Source organism: Rhinatrema bivittatum, chromosome 7, assembly GCF_901001135.1.
Source record: "Rhinatrema bivittatum chromosome 7, aRhiBiv1.1, whole genome shotgun sequence".
In the NCBI taxonomy this organism is placed as follows: Eukaryota; Metazoa; Chordata; class Amphibia; order Gymnophiona; family Rhinatrematidae; genus Rhinatrema; species Rhinatrema bivittatum.
Window position 1 is genome coordinate 301,852,123 of NC_042621.1, and position 20,236 is coordinate 301,872,358.

General features: G+C 47.1%; 1 protein-coding gene across 1 annotated transcript in view; it reads left to right on the forward strand.

The window, feature by feature from the left end:
* The first annotated feature begins 213 nt into the window (after window positions 1-213).
* Window positions 214-20,236, forward strand: part of KCNK18 (potassium two pore domain channel subfamily K member 18) — a 48,513-nt gene continuing 28,490 nt past the window's right edge. The window contains exon 1 of the mRNA XM_029610747.1: window positions 214-457. Within this exon, the coding sequence (XP_029466607.1) occupies window positions 214-457 (244 nt within the window). The remainder of the gene's footprint in view (window positions 458-20,236) is intronic.

Consider the following 20,236-nt stretch of genomic DNA (forward strand, 5'->3'; position numbering starts at 1 on the left):
TCAGGCAAGGCATGGTCCTTCTCTCGCCTGCAGTGACCCCTCCCCCGCTCCGCAGTGGGATAAGAGCGCGTGTCCTGCCGCGGCTCGCTGCTCCCCGACGGCCCTGCCGCCCCCTCCGTGCTGATCCCTGCGGTTTGGCTCCTCGCCAGCCCATGCAGGCTCCTGCCGCCCAGTGAGTGCCCCCCCGAGTCTGAGGGCCAGGCACTCAGGACGATGGTGAAGCCAGGTCGGCAGCGGCAGCCTCCTCCTCCTGGGAAGAAGACGATGTGGACTTGCCGGAGCGTCTTCTGGCTCGCCTTCCCTCACGTCTGCCTCATCCTCTCTCTGGTGCTCTACAGCATTTTGGGGGCGCTGATGTTTTACTACCTGGAGGGCAGTGCGAAGGAGAGGGATGAGGGCATGCAGCTGCTCCTCCAGAAGCTGTGGAACAACTCCCAGAGTCTGTGCGACGCCGCAGGTAGGTGACTGGGGGAGGATCCAGCCCCCCCCTGAGCCCGATCGCTCGCCCAAAGCAGTGGCCCCGGTTTCACTTATTCATTACCACCCTTGGGTTTCTGTCACCTGTCCCTCCTCTCCCCTGCATTAAGTGCTCTCCTTCCTCCCACTGCTGGGACACTGCACAGGGTAACAGGCCTTCTGCACACCGGGTCTGCTGGGATTCGGGTCGGACTCATGCAAATTAACGTTGCAGTCAGGCAGAAAAGGATCCGAGGGGGGTGTCAGTAACCGTCTGCCAAGTCTCCTCATGGGCTTTGGCTCAGGAATATCTTTCGCAGCTTAATTCCTCAGCTTCAGCAATGGCTTATCCTATCTGCTTTTGCTCTTATTCGGCAAACCCCTTTTCTTTTCTGACCTAAAATACTTTATTTTGTAAATTCTTATACTTATTCATGGAAAACACAACTTTCATAATGGTCCCATTTTTAAAAAAAAATCTCCTTGCTGAGACAACTCTTCAGCTGTCCGTGCTGTATTCATGCTTTACGTGTATCAGGATGATGCCTGCATGGGGCTCTGATGAAGCTCCGATCTTCAGCTGTCTGTGCTGTACTCATGCTTTACATATATCAGTGTGACACCTGCAAGGGGGCTCTGATGAAGCTCCAATTTTCAGCTGTCCATGCTGTATTCACGCCTACAAGGGAGTTCTGATGAAGCTCCGCTGTCTGTGCTCTTCTCATGCTTTACATCTATCAGTGCTGTGCTTGCAAGGGGCTCTGATCTTCAGCTGTCCGTGCTGTACTCATGCTTTACACGTATCAGTGCTATGCTTGCATGGGGTTCTGATCTTCAGCTGTCCGTGCTGTACTCATGCTTTACCTGTATCAGTGTGACACCTGCACCTGCAGGGGGGCTCTTATGAAGCTCTGTTTTTCAGCTGTCTGTGCTGTATTCATGCTTTATGTGTATTAGTGTGATGCCTACATGGGGCTCTGATGAAGCTCCGATCTTCAGCTGTCTGTGCTGTATTCATGCTTTACGTGTATTAGTGTGATGCCCACATGGGGCTCTGATGAAGCTCCGATCTTCAGCTGTCTGTGCTGTACTCATGCTTTACATGTATCAGTGTGACACCTGCAGGGGGGCTCTGATGAAGCTCCGATCTTCAGCTGTCCGTGCTGTACGCATGTTTTACATGTATCAGTGTGATGCTTGCATGGGGCTCTGATGAAAAGCAGCACAGCAACACCCCCATGGCCTTACATTTATATTGGTAGGAGCGGGGAAGTTGAAGGAGCTTTGAAAAGCTTTCAGTGCTCAAACCTCCTTAGGAAGGAAGATCTTGTAAATCAGAAAGCCGAGGGGGCGAGGAACGATGTAGTGCACCTGCTCCCTGCATCATTCTGTCAGTCCTGCTCCATTAACTCCACTTACAACCTGTGAGCGTTCCTACGGAATCTGCCGTGTAATATTCTTGTGAAAGAGCAGACGATAAGTGTTTAATAAATGCAAATCGCAGTGCAGCGCTGCGCGCGGATTCCACGTTGTTCTGCGACTTTGAACTCCTTCGTCCCTTCTCCGAGAATGGCCGGCAGGAGACTTTTCCCTATCCCGGGCAGGGTTTTTCAGGTCTGGACTTGCCAATGGGCACCCAAGCTCTGTTTCCAGGGCTGCAAACGTTGGGGGGGTGCAGCAGGCCAGCTGTGCTGAATCTCACTCAGCCCTAGACCCAACCTCTGCTCCCTGCCGAGAACGGGAGCGGAGGGCGAGGCTGGAAGAGACAAAAACTGCTCTGCTCCCTAGGGCAGCCCCTCCTCTCCCAGAGCAGGAGGGCTGTGCCTCAGACCTCTTCCCGGACAGCGTCCTAACCCCAGCACTGTGAGCTCGCTCCTAGGAGAGCCCAGCCCGGCCTGCTCTCTGCAGTCTTAGGCGAATGCCATCATTTCCAGCCGCAGCCCCGGTCCCCTCAGCCCTCTGCCGCGGGGTCAGGGGCGGCCTCCGGGCCCCCCCCCCCCCCGAGTCCTGCAGCAGCAACCTAAGCTCCCCGAAAGAAAACGGAAGCGGAGACAGGCTCGGCGCTTTGCATTAGTTGGGCCGTAAACTTTCTTTGGCTTTTTAAAGCTCCTGCTTGTCTGAGCTTTCTGTTCCGCGCCGGCGCGCAGCCGCTTGCGCGCTACGGTTAGGCGGGCGCGGAGTCTCGCTTTTCCAGGGTTTGCGCTCTCCTTTGTCCTCTCTCGGGCCGGAGCCGCGCGCGTTTGGGTTTTCCCATTGATTATCTCGCTCTGAGGTTCCCGTCCCTGTGAAGAGGGGTGAGATTCCCCCTCTATAATTATTCATTGCCAGTCCCCAGCCGCCAGGCGTGGTAAAGTAGAGGCTGCACACTGAAAACGGTACTAATATATCCAGGCAGGAGAAAAAAAATAGACAGAACTCTACGTTGGATAACGCGAGAATTTCTCTTATTCCCTTGTCTTGCCTTCCAATCTGCTTCCAGGGAGGTTTCCACATCAACTCCTCCCAAGGCAGCTTCTCCTGCTAAGTGTCCCTGTGGGCATGTGGCATGTAGGGGACTGGCACTGCCCAAAAAAGAAGATCTGAGGTTTACAGTTATGGAGCAAAAGACTCCTTTTAGCGCATGATTTTTGCCTACCAAGCAGCCACTCCTCCTATTGCCTCCACAGTAACAGTGTTTGCCTGGTAGCCACCAGATGGCCACACTAAGTCTAGCTGGTCACATTTTTAGCAAAAAAATAGTGAGAGGCCTGTAGTTTGCTCAAAACCATGAATCCAATATCATGCAGGTTTTACTCTCAGGGTACCTTAGATCTGTTAGGGTAATAATCTCCTCCCGGGTGGCTCACTTGCCAGCACGGCCACAAGCCGGACCATACTGAGGAGGAAGCCGTCCCAAACCTGTTCTTCTCCTGAAAATCAAATTAGAAGGAATAGGCTGCATGCTGGACCTTATTAATGCACTATTAAAAAGACTGAGCAATTATCTCATTATCCTTAATTGCCCGCTTTACTGATGGAAGAAAAAATATTTTCTGCACTGCAGATTTCTGAGAGAGCCTTTAATCTGAAGAACAATTAATAGACAGTAATAATATCTTCTTCATACAAGATATATTTCAAATGAAGGTTAGGCTTCTAAAAAGTGCTTCACAACTCCAGAAAATGAAATTATTAGCAAAAAAACCATCTGCAACAGCAATGTAAGCTTCACATACACAATGCCCCCACCACAGAACATGTACAGCGCAGGCAGCAGCAGTGCAAGCTTCCCTCACACACACACACTGCCCCACCACAGAACAGGTACAGCACGGGCAGCAGCAGTGCAAGCTTCCCTCACACACACACACTGCCCCACCTCAGGACAGGTACAGCACGGGCAGCAGCAGTGCAAGCTTCCCTCACACACACACACTGCCCCACCTCAGGACAGGTACAGCACGGGCAGCAGCAGTGCAAGCTTCCCTCACACACACACACTGCCCCACCTCAGGACAGGTACAGCACGGGCAGCAGCAGTGCAAGCTTCCCTCACACACACACTGCCCCACTACAGAACAGGTACAGTACAGGCAGCAGCAGTGCAAGCTTCCCTCACACACTGCCCCACCACAGGACAGGTAGAGCACGGGCAGCAGCAGTGCAAGCTTCCCTCACACACTACCCCACTACAGGACAGGTAGAGCACGGGCAGCAGCAGTGCAAGCTTCCCTCACACACACACTGCCCCACCACAGAACAGGTACAGCACAGGCAGCAGCAGTGCAAGCTTCCCTCACACACTGTCCCACCACAGAACAGGTACAGCACAGGCAGCAGCAGTGCAAGCTTCCCTCACACACACACTGCCCCACCACAGAACAGGTACCGCACAGGCAGCAGCAGTGCAAGCTTCCCTCACACACACACTGCCCCACCACAGAACAGGTACAGCACAGGCAGCAGCAGTGCAAGCTTCCCTCACACACACTGCCCCACCACAGAACAGGTACAGCACAGGCAGCAGCAGTGCCAGCTTCCCTCACACTCACACTGCCCCAACACAGAACAGGTACAGCACAGGCAGCAGCAGTGCAAGCTTCCCTCACTCACACTGCCTCACCACAGAACAGGTACGGCACGGGCAGCAGCAGTGCAAGCTTCCCTCACACACACACTGCCTCACCACAGAACAGGTACAGCACAGGCAGCAGCAGTGCAAGCTTCCCTCACACACACACACTGCCCCACCACAGAACAGGTACAGCACAGGCAGCAGCAGTGCAAGCTTCCCTCACACGCACACAAACCCCACAGAGCAGAAACAGCACAGGCAGCAGCAGTGCAAGCTTCCCTCACACTCACACTGCCCCACTACAGAACAGGTACGGCACAGGCAGCAGCAGTGCAAGCTTCCCTCACATACACATATACTGGGCCCTGTGCAAACGATTATTGTGCTACCCCCTCGCCTTGGCTCCACAATGGATTCAAACAGATCCCTTTCCATGCTTCTCTATTTCGCAGCATTAATTTCATAGGGTGTGTCTGAACAGCGAACAGCGTGTGCAGGTGCGCTGTGGTCATCTGGGACTCTACTTCCCCGAGGTGCCAGGAGGTTATTGTAATCTTCTCTCACTCTGCATGAAAACCCCCATTCTGTAAATTCTATTACCACAAAGCGTTTCAAACCCATCTCAGGGTGGTGGGTGTGTCCCCCCCATGGAAGAAACGTAATGGTGCAGCTTCATCAGTCGGCTGCGGGTTCTGGGTCCCAGGGCATCTGACCCCGATCCGTTATTAATGTGCAACTTGTGGGGTCCCTGGCTCGCTTCTCTGACGCTGCCTCTGTTCTCTGCTTCCTTCTCTCTTTCTGGCTCCTCCTGCTTTCTTCTTTCCTTTTTCAGTTCTCCCTCCCTTCAATATGTTCTCCCTCTTCCTTCTCTCTTTCTCCTCTCCTCTCCTCTCCTCCATTATTCCAGTCCTCATTCCTCATCTTTCTGCCTGCTCACCTTCCTCCATTTCTCCTCCTGTCCTGAGCTCTCTCCTCCATTCCTCATCCCACATCCTCCTGGATCTCCCGCTCAGATGCACACACATACAGGGTCCCCACTTTCTCACCCTCCACCCCATCTTCTCCCCTCTCCCTCTCTCCTCATTCTTTTCTCCCTCACTCTTCCTCCTGTTCAGGCTGCCCTCTCTCCCCTCTCCCTGTTCCTCATCCCCAGTCCTCTTTCTCTCTTCCTCTTCCTGCACCCTTCCCTCCCATTCCCCTTCATCCCCTGCTCCCCCTCTATCCCCCATGCCAGGTTTGATCTTCCCATCCCTCAAGACCCAGAAAGCTCCTGCCCCATCCAGCACCCACACCTGGAACGCTCTCCCTGCATCCTCTTCCACATAGAGCTTTTCCCACCTCCCTTCTCCTCCCCAGGAGGCTCTTCCCACACACCCCTCCCCTCCTACTCTTGGAAGGCTGTCTGCATCTCTCCCCCACTGTGACCCCTCACCCATTCAGTGCATGCAAGAATAGCTTGGGATCTACAAGTCCCTGTGCATGCACATGCAGCAGAATAACAGCCCTGGGACCCTCAGCACGAGCAGACAGCAGGAGAAAAATGCCTCTTCTGGCTCTTCTCTTTCTTTGGAGGAGGACTCAATGTTGTGGCCGCTGATAGCCCACGCCTGCTGCTCTGGCTCAGCCTCTCCATTGGCTGTGCAGCAGTGAGCTGGGAAGCCACGGCACAAGAGAAGTCATGCTCTGCTACTATTCTCCCTTCCAATTTTAGGTGGCGTCAAAGGAAGGACATCGCTGCTCTCTTCTGCTAACCCAATTTTCATCACAGTCACGTCTGAATTGTTATGGTTTCGAGGTGTTTGGGTGGATTCTCGGGTACTGTGGCAGATGACCACGCCCAGGGGGAGGAGCCCCGTGGGGAGCCACGGTACTGGGATAGACTCAGGACGCACAAACACTGAGTTTTGTCTTTTATTGTGCAGCTGATGTGTTCCACCAGAGGTGGCAGTGGTGAGGTGATCCAGAGGTAGCAGTCCAGGGACCCTCGGCAGAGGGAACCCATCTCACCAAGATGATACAGGGAGATCCAGGTGAAGGTTTCCCAGCACGGCAGAGCTGTAGATGAGACAGACAGAGAGTTAGGTTACTCACTAGATGGCAGCTGTAAGGTTGACGATTCCACCAGGCAGAAGCAGATGGTAACAGGCACCGAGGCAGGGAGAGCGGGCCCTCGAGGAGCGAGTACCTGATCCCAGTAAGGCACCTGAAATAAAGCAGAGGGTCCCTGAGGAGTGGGTACCCAGGTTAGAGAATACCCCGAAGGGCAGAGAGAGAGCTTCCAGCGGCAGCACAGAGGCAGCAGAGTAGCTTAGACTGGACAAGTCCAATCCTTGCTAACTCAACGAGCTAGCAAACAAGCGTAGGCTAAATACCCGGATGGCGTGACGTCACTTGAGGAGGACGCCCCCGAGGTTCCCGCCATGACCTTAGGAGAAACATGGCGTGAGGCTTTGCCATAGCCGTTCCGGGGACGCCGGAGAATGCGGCTTGCAGACGCGGCGGTAGCCATCTTCCCAAGGCTGGCAGGGAGAGCAGAGAAAAAGGTGAGGCACAAGGGTGGAAGCCGTCTGAGACCGAGAGACGCAACATGAATATAGGGCCCCCCTGACTATCTGTTCAATTCAATCTCTGTCCACGTCCTGTGCCGTGATTGCCCCCTTCCTCACAGCTTTAAGTAGGACAGGCTGTAGATGGGATGCACAGTGAGGGAGCTTTTCCCCAGGCCTCTGCATGGTAGTTTTGAAGTGGATAAAGCAATCCTCTTTGTCTTCTGTACTACCATAGATGCCTTCTAAAATGTCCAAGCAATCCTGGGCAGTAGCATCAGGCTTGGAACGGGTCAGAGACATTACTGGGTCAAGGCCAGGGGCACGCAAACTCTCTACCACCCTCACCTTTTTCTCCAACTCAGTGCATTGCCATCCTTGTAGCATCTGAAGGGCCGAGACCATCCCGTGGTCAAGTTCCTCCTCTCCTGCTGGGGTGGGCTCAACTCCTGGGAACACTCTCAACCTCTTGTCTGGGCTGGTATCATGATGGGGCTGCAGGCACTTCTCTAGCACCTTCCCCGTGGCACCAATCAGTGTCTCGGGGGGATAGCCTGGCTGTCCCGCCTGCGGCAGAATCCCTGCTGCATCCTGCAGAGCTTTTCCTTCACTTCTTAATAGGGCTCGTCATTTTTCTTACCAATCACCAGGAGGCTGGGACAGAACATCCACCCTCCCACTGTGGCTAAGGGGAACAGACACGTTACTCCTCATAGTGACTAAGGGGACAGATACCCCTTCACCCAGCAAAACTGTAAGGGGCGATTTGTTAGGATCTAAATCCACAGAGCGAGTGCAGAAAACTTTCACCTTCCCCTGTGCATCATCATAAATCTCCCCCTAACCTTTACCTGCCCCAACACCTGGAGATCTACTAGGGTCTGCTCAATAGCAGCTGACCCCATGTCCTCAGGGACACCATTCACTGATATGGCCCATGACACGTTAACCCCTTCACCTCTACACCAATTTTTCAACACAAGTAGATCCTTAGCATCCATTTTCCCCCAATCTGCCAGTCCTGGTCAAAGTAAGAAAAATAAAAATTAATCAAGTTGATCCCAGCAGTTGCCTCCAAAAATGTATGTCATGCCCCCTTGACCACTTACCTCACTGTGCATTCCTGAGTCCGGGACTGACCTGGCGGGAGCCACCCTAGAGCAGACTCCGTCGGTCCTCGCGTTCTTCGCGCCTGGTGCCTCCACCTGGGGACGAAGGTGTTAGTGGGTGAGATTTCCCTCCCTTCATCCCAGGAAAACAAATGGGACTGTGAGCGAGGCTGGCAGTATGTACAGATATATACAGGTTTATTAGTCTATACATGGGACTGTGAGGGAGGCTGGCAGTATGTACAGATATATACAGGTTTATTAGTCTATACATGGGACTGTGAGGGAGGCTGGCAGTATGTACAGATATATACAGGGTTATTAGTCTATACATGGGACTGTGAGGGAGGCTGGCAGTATGTACAGATATATACAGGTTTATTAGTCTATACATGGGACTGTGAGCGAGGCTGGCAGTATGTACAGATATATACAGGGTTATTAGTCTATACATGGGACTGTGAGGGAGGCTGGCAGTATGTACAGATATATACAGGGTTATTAGTCTATACATGGGACTGTGAGCGAGGCTGGCAGTATGTACACATATATACAGGTTTATTAGTCTATACATGGGACTGTGAGGGAGGCTGGCAGTATGTACAGATATATACAGGTTTATTAGACTATACATGGGACTGTGAGCGAGGCTGGCAGTATGTACAGATATATACAGGGTTATTAGTCTATACATGGGACTGTGAGGGAGGCTGGCAGTATGTACAGATATATACAGGTTTATTAGTCTATACATGGGACTGTGAGGGAGGCTGGCAGTATGTACACATATATACAGGTTTATTAGTCTATACATGGGACTGTGAGCGAGGCTGGCAGTATGTACAGATATATAGAGGTTTATTAGTCTATACATGGGACTGTGAGCGAGGCTGGCAGTATGTACAAATATATACAGATTTATTAGTCTATACATGGGACTGTGAGCGAGGCTGGCAGTATGTACAGATATATACAGGTTTATTAGACTATACATGGGACTGTCAGCGAGGCTGGCAGTATGTACAGATATATACAGGTTTATTAGACTATACATGGGACTGTGAGCGAGGCTGGCAGTATGTACAGATATATACAGGTTTATTAGATTATACATGGGACTGTGAGCGAGGCTGGCAGTATGTACAGATATATACAGGTTTATTAGACCAGTGGTTCTCAACCGGTGTGTCGCGACACACCAGTGTGTCGCCAAGCTCCGGCAGGTGTGTCGCGGCTCCCGGTGTTCCACTGCCCCGCTTGTGCTTCCCTTCTCCCTAGGGGCGGGGCCGAAGAATGAAGAGACGCTGCGCGCCAACGCCAGCGCGGCCGAAGAATGAAGAGACGCTGAGCGCCGACGTCAGCGGGGCCGAAGAAGGAAGAGACGCTGCGCGCCGACGCCAGCGGGGCCGAAGAAGGAAGAGACGCTGCGCACCGACGCCAGCGGGGCCGAAGAACGAAAAGACCTGCGCGCCGACGCCAGCGGGGCGAAGAACGAAGAGACACTGCGCGCCGACGCCAGCGGGGCCGAAGAAGGAAGAGACGCTGCGCGCCGACGCCAGCGGGGCCGAAGAAGGAAGAGATGCTGTGCACCGCTGCCGGCGGCTGAAGAGCGAAGAGACCCTGCACATTGCGGGAGGCGGCTGGAGAGACGTTGCGTACCGCGGGAGGTCAGGCCAGAGGTGGCTGAGAAGTGGAGGCCAAACAATGAGAAGAGGCTCCATGTGAGCTTGTGTGCTTGTGGTAGAATGGGTGTCTGTGTGCATGAGTGAGAGCTTGTGTGCGTGTGTGTGTGTGGTAGAATGGGTGCCTGTGTGCATGAGTGAGAGCTTGTGTGCGTGTGTGGTAGAATGGGTGCCTGGGTGCATGAGTGAGAGCTTGTGTGTGTGTGGTAGAATGGGTGCCTGGGTGCATGAGTAAGAGCTTGTGTGTGTGGTAGAATGGGTGCCTGGGTGCATGAGGGAGAGCTTGTGTGCCTGTGGTAGAATGGGTGCCTGGGTGCGTGAGTGAGAGCTTGTGTGTGTGTGGTAGAATGGGTGCCTGGGTGCATGAGTGACAGCTTGTGTGCCTGTTGTAGAATGGGTGCATGAGTGAGAGCTTGTGTGCCTGTTGTAGAATGGGTGCATGAGTGAGAGCTTGTGTGTGTGTGGTAGAATGGGTGCCTGGGTGCATGAGTAAGAGCTTGTGTGTGTGTGGTAGAATGGGTGCCTGGGTAAGAGCTTGTGTGTGTGTGGTAGAATGAGTGCCTGGGTGCATGAGTGAGAGCTTGTGTGTGTGGTAGAATGGGTGCCTGGGTGCATGAGTGAGAGCTTGTGTGTGTGTGTGTGGTAGAATGGGTGCCTGGGTGCATGAGTGAGAGCTTGTGTGCCTGTTGTAGAATGGGTGCATGAGTGAGAGCTTGTGTGCCTGTTGTAGAATGGGTGCATGAGTGAGAGCTTGTGTGTGTGTGGTAGAATGGGTGCCTGGGTGCATGAGTGAGAGCTTGTGTGCCTGTGGTAGAATGGGTGCCTGGGTGTTTGAGTGGGAGCTTTGTGTGTGTGTGTTAGAATGCATGCCTGGGTGCGTGAGTGGCAGCTTTATGTATGTGTGTGTTGGAATGCATGCCTGGGTGCGTGAGTGGCAGCTTTGTGTGTGTGTGTTAGAATGCATGCCTGATTGCATGAGTGAGAGCTTGTGTGCCTGAGGTAGAATGGGTGCATGGGTGGTGAGTGGCAGCTTTGTGTGTGTGTGTGTGTTGGAATGCATGCCTGGGTGCGTGAGTGGCAGCTTTGTGTGTGTGTTAGAATGCATGCCTGGTTGCATGAGTGGCAGTGTGTGTGTGTATGTGGTAGAATGGGTGCATGAGTGAGAGCTTGTGTGTGTGGTACAATGGGTGCATAAGTGGCAGTGTGTGTGGTTGTAAGTGACAGAGTATGTGTGAGCTTGTATGTAAGTGACAGCATGTGTGTGATTGAGAGAGACTGGTCAGGGAGGTGACTGGTGTGTGCGTGAGGAAGAGATACTAGTTAGGGAAGTTACTGGTCTGTGTGAGACAGAGACTGGTTGTGACTGGTTGTGGGCCCTAAGGAAGAGGACTGTGAGGACATAGTTTCAGCAGCCACTGCTGCTTCTGGTGAGTGCTATTGGTCTGCAAGGGAAAGGAGTAGGAGAGTTGCTAGAGAGGGTAAGTAAAGGTGGCTTTTTAAGTTTATTTTTCTTGATTGATTGCCATTTTAATTATTGGGTGTTATGTGATGTGTCTGCTGTTTTGAAATATTTTGATATTTAGACAATTTTTAATAATTTTTATGAGTTTTTAATTGTTGGATGTTATTCTGTTCATCAGCTGTTTTGTAACATTTATTAGTATAGTTTTACAATTATTTCTAAGTGGGTATCTATAGCAGCTTGGCTTGCTCTGTTTTCCCAATAGGAGGTGTATTAGTGTTTAGGGCCTGGTTAATTACTGTCTTTTCATAAGGAGGGGTATTGTGCTTGCCAGTAAAGAGAGTTTGCTTTGCTTTTACTGAGATGTCATCAGATCCAGAATATCTTTTTTTTGTATGGTGAGCCGTACGGGTAATGCCCTAGTTCTGCTCTGCACCCATTTTTGGGGGTTGACGTGGTTCCTGAGGATGCAGAATGTATATTTACATTTTGTCCCGTGATGGTCACATGTTCAGTGTGTCACGCATGTGAGAACCATCTGTCAGGTGTGTCCCGGCCGAAAAAAGGTTGAGAACCACTGTATTAGACTATACATGGGACTGTGAGCGAGGCTGGCAGTATGTACAGATATATACAGGTTTATTAGATTATACATGGGACTGTGAGCGAGGCTGGCAGTATGTACAGATATATACAGGTTTATTAGATTATACATGGGACTGTGAGCGAGGCTGGCAGTATGTACAGATATATACAGGTTTATTAGACTATACATGGGACTGTGAGTGAGGCTGGCAGTATGTACAGATATATACAGGTTTATTAGTCTATACATGGGACTGTGAGGGAGGCTGGCAGTATGTACACATATATACAGGTTTATTAGTCTACACATGGGACTGTGAGCGAGGCTGGCAGTATGTATAGATATATATATGGAATATATATATATATATATATATATATATATATAGATATATAGATATATATATATATATATATATATAGATATATATATGGAATAGCCAGAGTCTTCATCTAATTCTACAGAGAAAGTTCACTAATTTGATTCTATAAAAGAAAAGTTTTATTTACATTCACCCAGCTTTTTCTTCTATCTGCATTCTACCTGGATTGTCCAGCTTTCTTTTAATTTACAACATCCCCAGCTTCTAATCTCTACAACCAATCTCATGCATACCTATAATATCCCAATCATTCAATACCAAAGGAGAAGCTCCATAATTATCTCCACCCACAACATACAAAAAAGAATTATTCCAATCATGACCTCACCTCTAAATCAACTACTAGGCCTCACACTACTTTCAGTAACCCTTTTCAATGCTCAATCCTTAACAAAAAAATCACACATCCTCAACGATTATCTCCAAGATTCAAATCCAGATATCTGTGCTATTACAGAGACCTGGCTAAAAGATACTGATACTGCTCTAATCAATCAACTTCCTACTCATAGCTATGACATCTTCTCCTTCTACAGACACAAAAAAAGAGGAGGTGGCCTTCTCTTAGCCACCAAAAAAGAACTCAAACTATCCACTCATTCCATCAAGTCTGAGTCTAAATTAGAATTGGGACTAGTCAAATCAAAACATCTACAAATTCTACTAGTCTACGCTCCTCCTGGAGTTTTAGAAATGAACCCTTCATCACTTATAGAATCCATTGTGAAACATTTCAATTTAGACCTCCCATCTATTATCTTAGGCGACTTCAATCTTCATACTGATGTTATACCTCGCTCCTCAAACTGCGAAGCGCTCCTCACCTCTCTCAGTGCTATGGGATTCACGCAGATCATTAATAGCCCTACGCATAAAGCAGGTCACACTCTGGACTTAATTTTCATTAATTCTAATTTCTCCTGCACTTCAGTACCATCTTGTACACCAATCCCCTGGTCAGACCATTTCTTGATAGAATCCTCCTTTTCCATAGATAAAAAGATTCACACTTCTCATCTCCTTTCTACTATTCAATTCAGGAAACCTTGCCCTTCGGAAATACTTAGTGATCAGCTGTCTAAGGAACTCACCAACCTAGACCTTTCGAATCCTGACTCAGCCCTAACTTCCTGGCACAAGATCACTGAGACGGTTGCTAACAAATGGTGTCCAACAGTCTCTAAAACAATCAATCCTACAAAAAAAGGTAATCAACCCTGGTTTACCACTAAACTAAAACAGATGAAACAGGAGCTTCGCCACAGAGAAAATATTTGGCGAAAAACACCCAACTCAACTACCTTATCTAAGTACAAAGGCTTTCTACATCATTACAGGACCTCTATTCTTCTAACAAAAAGAGAATTCTACGCCAATAAAATTCATCATTTTCAATACGATGCCCAAGCCCTGTTCGCATACGTCACTCAAATCACAAAATCAAATCCTCCTTCCATTCCAGATGATCAAGCTCTATCTAAGGCTAATGAACTTGCTTTATTCTTTCAACAAAAGATCCTGAATACGCTCGCCCTTCTTCCACCAAATACTCTACCTCTTACCTCAGACAAGAATCTTCAATCAAGCAAGGGAGCCAAACTAGAAAGCTTCGAATCAATTTCTATTAAAGAGACTGAATCCCTTCTAAAAAGACAAAAACCATCTAGCCATCCTGCAGATAATATTCCTTCAAAGCTCCTACTTCTCATTCCAAACACGATCGCAAAACCTTTAACAAGTATCATAAATTGCTTTTTAACCCAAGGAAGTTACCCTGACAGCCTAAAAACTGCCTCACTCAAACCCCTTCTCAAGAAACACAATCTTGACCCTAATTTACCTGCCAATTTTAGACCCATCTCTAATTTGCCATTTTTAGCCAAAATAACAGAAAAGCTGGTAAACACCCAGCTTTCAGAATACCTGGAAGATCAAAATATTCTACACCCCTCACAATATGGCTTCCGCAAAGCACGCAGCACGGAGACCCTCCTTATCTCACTTACAGATCATATTATAATGGGTCTTGACAAAGGCTACTCCTTTTTATTAATCCTGTTAGACATCTCCGCGGCGTTTGACACAGTCAACCATTCCATTCTTCTGGATCGCCTAACAGACATTGGTATCTCAGGATCTGCCCATAATTGGTTCAAATCGTTCCTTTATAATAGATCCTTCAAAGTTAAAATCAACAACAAAGAATCGCCATTAACAAAATCCAATCTAGGAGTACCTCAAGGATCTTCCCTTTCCCCAACCCTTTTTAATATTTACCTCCTACCCCTTTGCCAATTGCTATCCGACCTTAATTTAATTCATTATCTGTATGCAGACGATGTACAGATTCTTATTCCTATTACAGAATCTATTTCAAAAGCACTTTCCCATTGGAATAACTGCCTTACATCTATCACTAACCTCCTCAATAGATTAAATCTGGTCTTTAACTCTTCAAAGACGGAGCTCTTCCTCATCTCTGCAAATGAAGAAAATACTCCCATACCATACCCTCACAACGCATTCATCACTCATAAGCAGGTGAGAGATCTAGGAGTAATTCTGGATAATAGACTAAACCTTAAAAAAATGGTCAATACCACATCCAAAGACTGTTTTTACAGACTCCAGGTTTTGAAACGACTCAAGCCACTTCTTTTTTTCAAAGATTTCAGAACAGTACTCCAGGCGTTGTTATTCTCTAAGATAGACTATTGCAGTGCTCTTCTCCTTGGCCTACCCAAAGCGACCACTAAGCCACTTCAGATGATTCAAAACGCTGCAGCAAGATTACTGACTAACACCAGCCGAGGAAATCACATCTCACCCATCCTCAGAAACCTACATTGGCTACCAGTAAATTTTAGAATCCTTTATAAAGCAATCACCTTAATACATAAGTCCATCCATCATCAACTCCAACTCGACCTTGAAATCCCCTTCAAAATTCATTCCTCCAATAGGCCTATTAGAGACAATCATAAAGGTACTTTGAATTACCCCCCAACCAAAGCCTCACGACTTTCCTCGACCAAAGACCGAGCTTTTTCTATAGCAGGTCCATCTATTTGGAACAACATTCCTTCAAGCCTCCGACTGGAACCCTGTCTCATTACGTTCAGAAAAAAACTTAAGACGTGGCTATTCCACCAAGCCTTTGATGAGCCTCCAGACAACCCTTAGTCTTCTTTTTCCTCACTTGGATTTTTAGAAGATGAAAGCCCTACAACCTTTCAGACGAAGAACTCTGGCACTCACCGATTAAAGCATCTTTTTGCTCTATTCCAAATTCCTTTGGATAATGCTTCTTCAATTATTTTTGACCTTTAACTTCCTTCCAGCTCTTAAGCTTCCCAAGTTTTTACTCCTTGTTAAATGTAACTTTTATCTTATTCTCTTCTCTTGTTAATTACTTTTATTTATTGCTTCTGTTATACCCTTGTTTTATGTAAACCGATCCGATATGGTTTAATTTACTATGAAGGTCGGTATAAAAAACTGTTAAATAAATAAATAAAAAAATATACAGGTTTATTAGATTATACATGGGACTGTGAGCGAGGCTGGCAGTATGTACACATATATACAGGTTTATTAGACTATACATGGGACTGTGAGCGAGGCTGGCAGTATGTACAGATATATACAGGTTTATTAGACTATACATGGGACTGTGAGGGAGGCTGGCAGTATGTACAGATATATACAGGTTTATTAGACTATACATGGGACTGTGAGCGAGGCTGGCAGTATGTACAGATATATACAGGTTTATTAGACTATACATGGGACTGTGAGCGAGGCTGGCAGTATGTACAAATATATACAGGTTTATTAGACTATACATAGAACTGTGAGCGAGGCTGGCAGTATGTACACATATATACAGGTTTATTAGTCTATACATGGGACTGTGAGGGAGGCTGGCAGTATGTACAGATATATACAGGTTTATTAGACTATACATGGGACTGTGAGCGAGGCTGGCAGTATGTACACATATATACAGGTTTATTAGACTATACATGGGACTGTGAGCGAGGCTGGCAGTATGTACACATATATACAGGTTTATTAGACTATACATGGGACTGTGAGCGATGCTGGCAGTATGTACAAATATATACAGGTTTATTAGACTATACATGGGACTGTGAGGGAGGCTGGCAGTATGTACAGATATATACAGGTTTATTAGATTATACATGGGACTGTGAGCGAGGCTGGCAGTATGTACAGATATATACAGGTTTATTAGACTATACATGGGACTGTGAGCGAGGCTGGCAGTATGTACACATATATACAGGTTTATTAGACTATACATGGGACTGTGAGCGAGGCTGGCAGTATGTACAGATATATACAGGTTTATTAGACTATACATGGGACTGTGAGCGAGGCTGGCAGTATGTACAGATATATACAGGTTTATTAGACTATACATGGGACTGTGAGGGAGGCTAGCAGTATGTACAGATATATACAGGTTTATTAGACTATACATGGGACTGTGAGCGAGGCTGGCAGTATGTACAGATATATACAGGTTTATTAGACTATACATGGGACTGTGAGCGAGGCTGGCAGTATGTACAGATATATACAGGTTTATTAGACTATACATGGGACTGTGAGCGAGGCTGGCAGTATGTACAGATATATACAGGTTTATTAGATTATACATGGACTGTGAGCGAGGCTGGCAGTATGTACAGATATATACAGGTTTATTAGACTATACATGGACTGTGAGCGAGGCTGGCAGTATGTACAGATATATACAGGTTTATTAGACTATACATGGGACTGTGAGCGAGGCTGGCAGTATGTATAGATATATACAGGTTTATTAGTCTATACATGGGACTGTGAGCGAGGCTGGCAGTATGTACAGATATATACAGGTTTATTAGTCTATACATGGGACTGTGAGCGAGGCTGGCAGTATGTACAGATATATACAGGTTTATTAGTCTATACATGGGACTGTGAGCGAGGCTGGCAGTATGTACAGATATATACAGGTTTATTAGACTATACATGGGACTGTGAGCGAGGCTGGCAGTATGTACAGATATATACAGGTTTATTAGACTATACATGGGACTGTGAGCGAGGCTGGCAGTATGTACAAATATATACAGGTTTATTAGACTATACATGGGACTGTGAGCGAGGCTGGCAGTATGTACAGATATATACAGTTTTATTAGACTATACATGGGACTGTGTGCGAGGCTGCCAGTATGTACAAATATATACAGGTTTATTAAACTATACATGGGACTGTGAGCGAGGCTGTCAGTATGTACAAATATATACAGGTTTATTAGACTATACATGGGACTGTGAGCGAGGCTGTCAGTATGTACAAATATATACAGGTTTATTAGACTATACATGGGAGTGTGAGCGAGGCTGGCAGTATGTACAGATATATACAGGTTTATTAGATTATACATGGGACTGTGAGGGAGGCTGGCAGTATGTACAGATATATACAGGTTTATTAGATTATACATGGGACTGTGAGCGAGGATGGCAGTATGTACAGATATATACAGGTTTATTAGATTATACATGGGACTGTGAGCAAGGCTGGCAGTATGTACAAATATATACAGGTTTATTAGACTATACATGGGACTGTGAGCGAGGCTGGCAGTATGTACAGATATATACAGTTTTATTAGACTATACATGGGACTGTGTGCGAGGCTGCCAGTATGTACAAATATATACAGGTTTATTAAACTATACATGGGACTGTGAGCGAGGCTGTCAGTATGTACAAATATATACAGGTTTATTAGACTATACATGGGACTGTGAGCGAGGCTGGCAGTATGTACAAATATATACAGGTTTATTAGACTATACATGGGAGTGTGAGCGAGGCTGGCAGTATGTACAGATATATACAGGTTTATTAGATTATACATGGGACTGTGAGGGAGGCTGGCAGTATGTACAGATATATACAGGTTTATTAGATTATACATGGGACTGTGAGCGAGGATGGCAGTATGTACAGATATATACAGGTTTATTAGATTATACATGGGACTGTGAGCGAGGCTGGCAGTATGTACAAATATATACAGGTTTATTAGATTATACATGGGACTGTGAGGGAGGCTGGCAGTATGTACAGATATATACAGGTTTATTAGATTATACATGGGACTGTGAGGGAGGCTGGCAGTATGTACAGATATATACAGGTTTATTAGATTATACATGGGACTGTGAGGGAGGCTGGCAGTATGTACACATATATATAGAAACATAGAAATGATGGCAGAAGAAGACCAAACGGCCCATCCAGTCTGCCCAGCAAGCTTCACACACTTTTTTGTCTCATACTTATCTGTTTCTCTTAGCTCTTGGTTCTATTTCCCTTCCACCCCCACCTTTAATGTAGAAAGCAGTGATGGAGCTGCATCCAAGTGAAATATCTAGCTTGATAAGTTAGGGGTAGTAGCGGTAGTAACCGCCGCAATAAGCAAGCTACACCCATGCTTATTTGTTTTACTCAGACTATGTTATACAGCCCTTATTGGTTGTTTTTCTTCTCCCCTGCCGTTGAAGCAGGGAGCTATGCTGGATATGCGTGAGGTATCAGTCTTTCTCCCATGCTGTTGAAGCAGAGAGCCATGCTGGATGTGCATCGAAAGTGAAGTATCAGGCACATTTGGTTTGGGGTAGTAACCGCCGTAACAAGCCAGCTACTCCCCGCTTTGTGAGTGCGACCCTTTTTTCTTCTCAAAGTGAGTGAGGCTGGCAGTATGTACAAATATATAAAGGTTTATTAGATTATACATGGGACTGTGAGGGAGGCTGGCAGTATGTACAGATATATACAGGTTTATTAGACTATACATGGGACTGTGAGGGAGGCTGGCAGTATGTACAGATATATACAGGTTTATTAGACTATACATGGGACTGTGAGCGAGGCTGGCAGTATGTACAGATATATACAGGTTTATTAGACTATACATGGGACTGTGAGGGAGGCTGGCAGTATGTACAGATATATACAGGTTTATTAGACTATACATGGGACTGTGAGGGAGGCTGGCAGTATGTACAGATATATACAGGTTTATTAGTCTATACATGGGACTGTGAGCGAGGCTGTCAGTATGTACAAATATATACAGGTTTATTAGTCTATACATGGGACTGTGAGCGAGGCTGGCAGTATGTATACATATATACAAGTTTATTAGATTATACATGGGACTGTGAGGGAGGCTGGCAGTATGTACAAATATATACAGGTTTATTAGACTATACATGGGACTGTGAGCGAGGCTGGCAGTATGTACAGATATATACAGGTTTATTAGTCTATACATGGGACTGTGAGCAAGGCTGGCAGTATGTACAGATATATACAGGTTTATTAGTCTATACATGGGACTGTGAGTGAGGCTGGCAGTATGTACAAATATATACAGGTTTATTAGTCTATACATGGGACTGTGAGTGAGGCTGGCAGTATGTACAAATATATACAGGTTTATTAGACTATATAAGTATGAGCATTTCTACATGAATATGTGCATTGCTAATAGGATGTTAAGCAGGACACTTATATATTTGTGCTTAGCAGTTTCGGTCTACACAATTATATCCATTTCTACAAGGTAGCAAGAACACGTAATATTTGGCAATTTGGGTTTGTTGGGCCCCCCCAGTATACCACCATATAGACTAGAAGGGACTTCTTATGTTCCTGCTTAAGCAAGTGTTATTATTATTATCCTCCCCATTTTTCCCCCAAGTCTCACCCATGTGAAAAGATGCAACTGGGCTGGTGGGCAGTGTTGGCCTGGGGGGGTCCATTATATTTAAACTGTCTCCTTCCGCTCTGCTGAAAGGTCCATGCCAACACTGAGGTTCACACCCTCCTGGGGGATCCAACTATGCCTCCTGGATTGTGCTGGG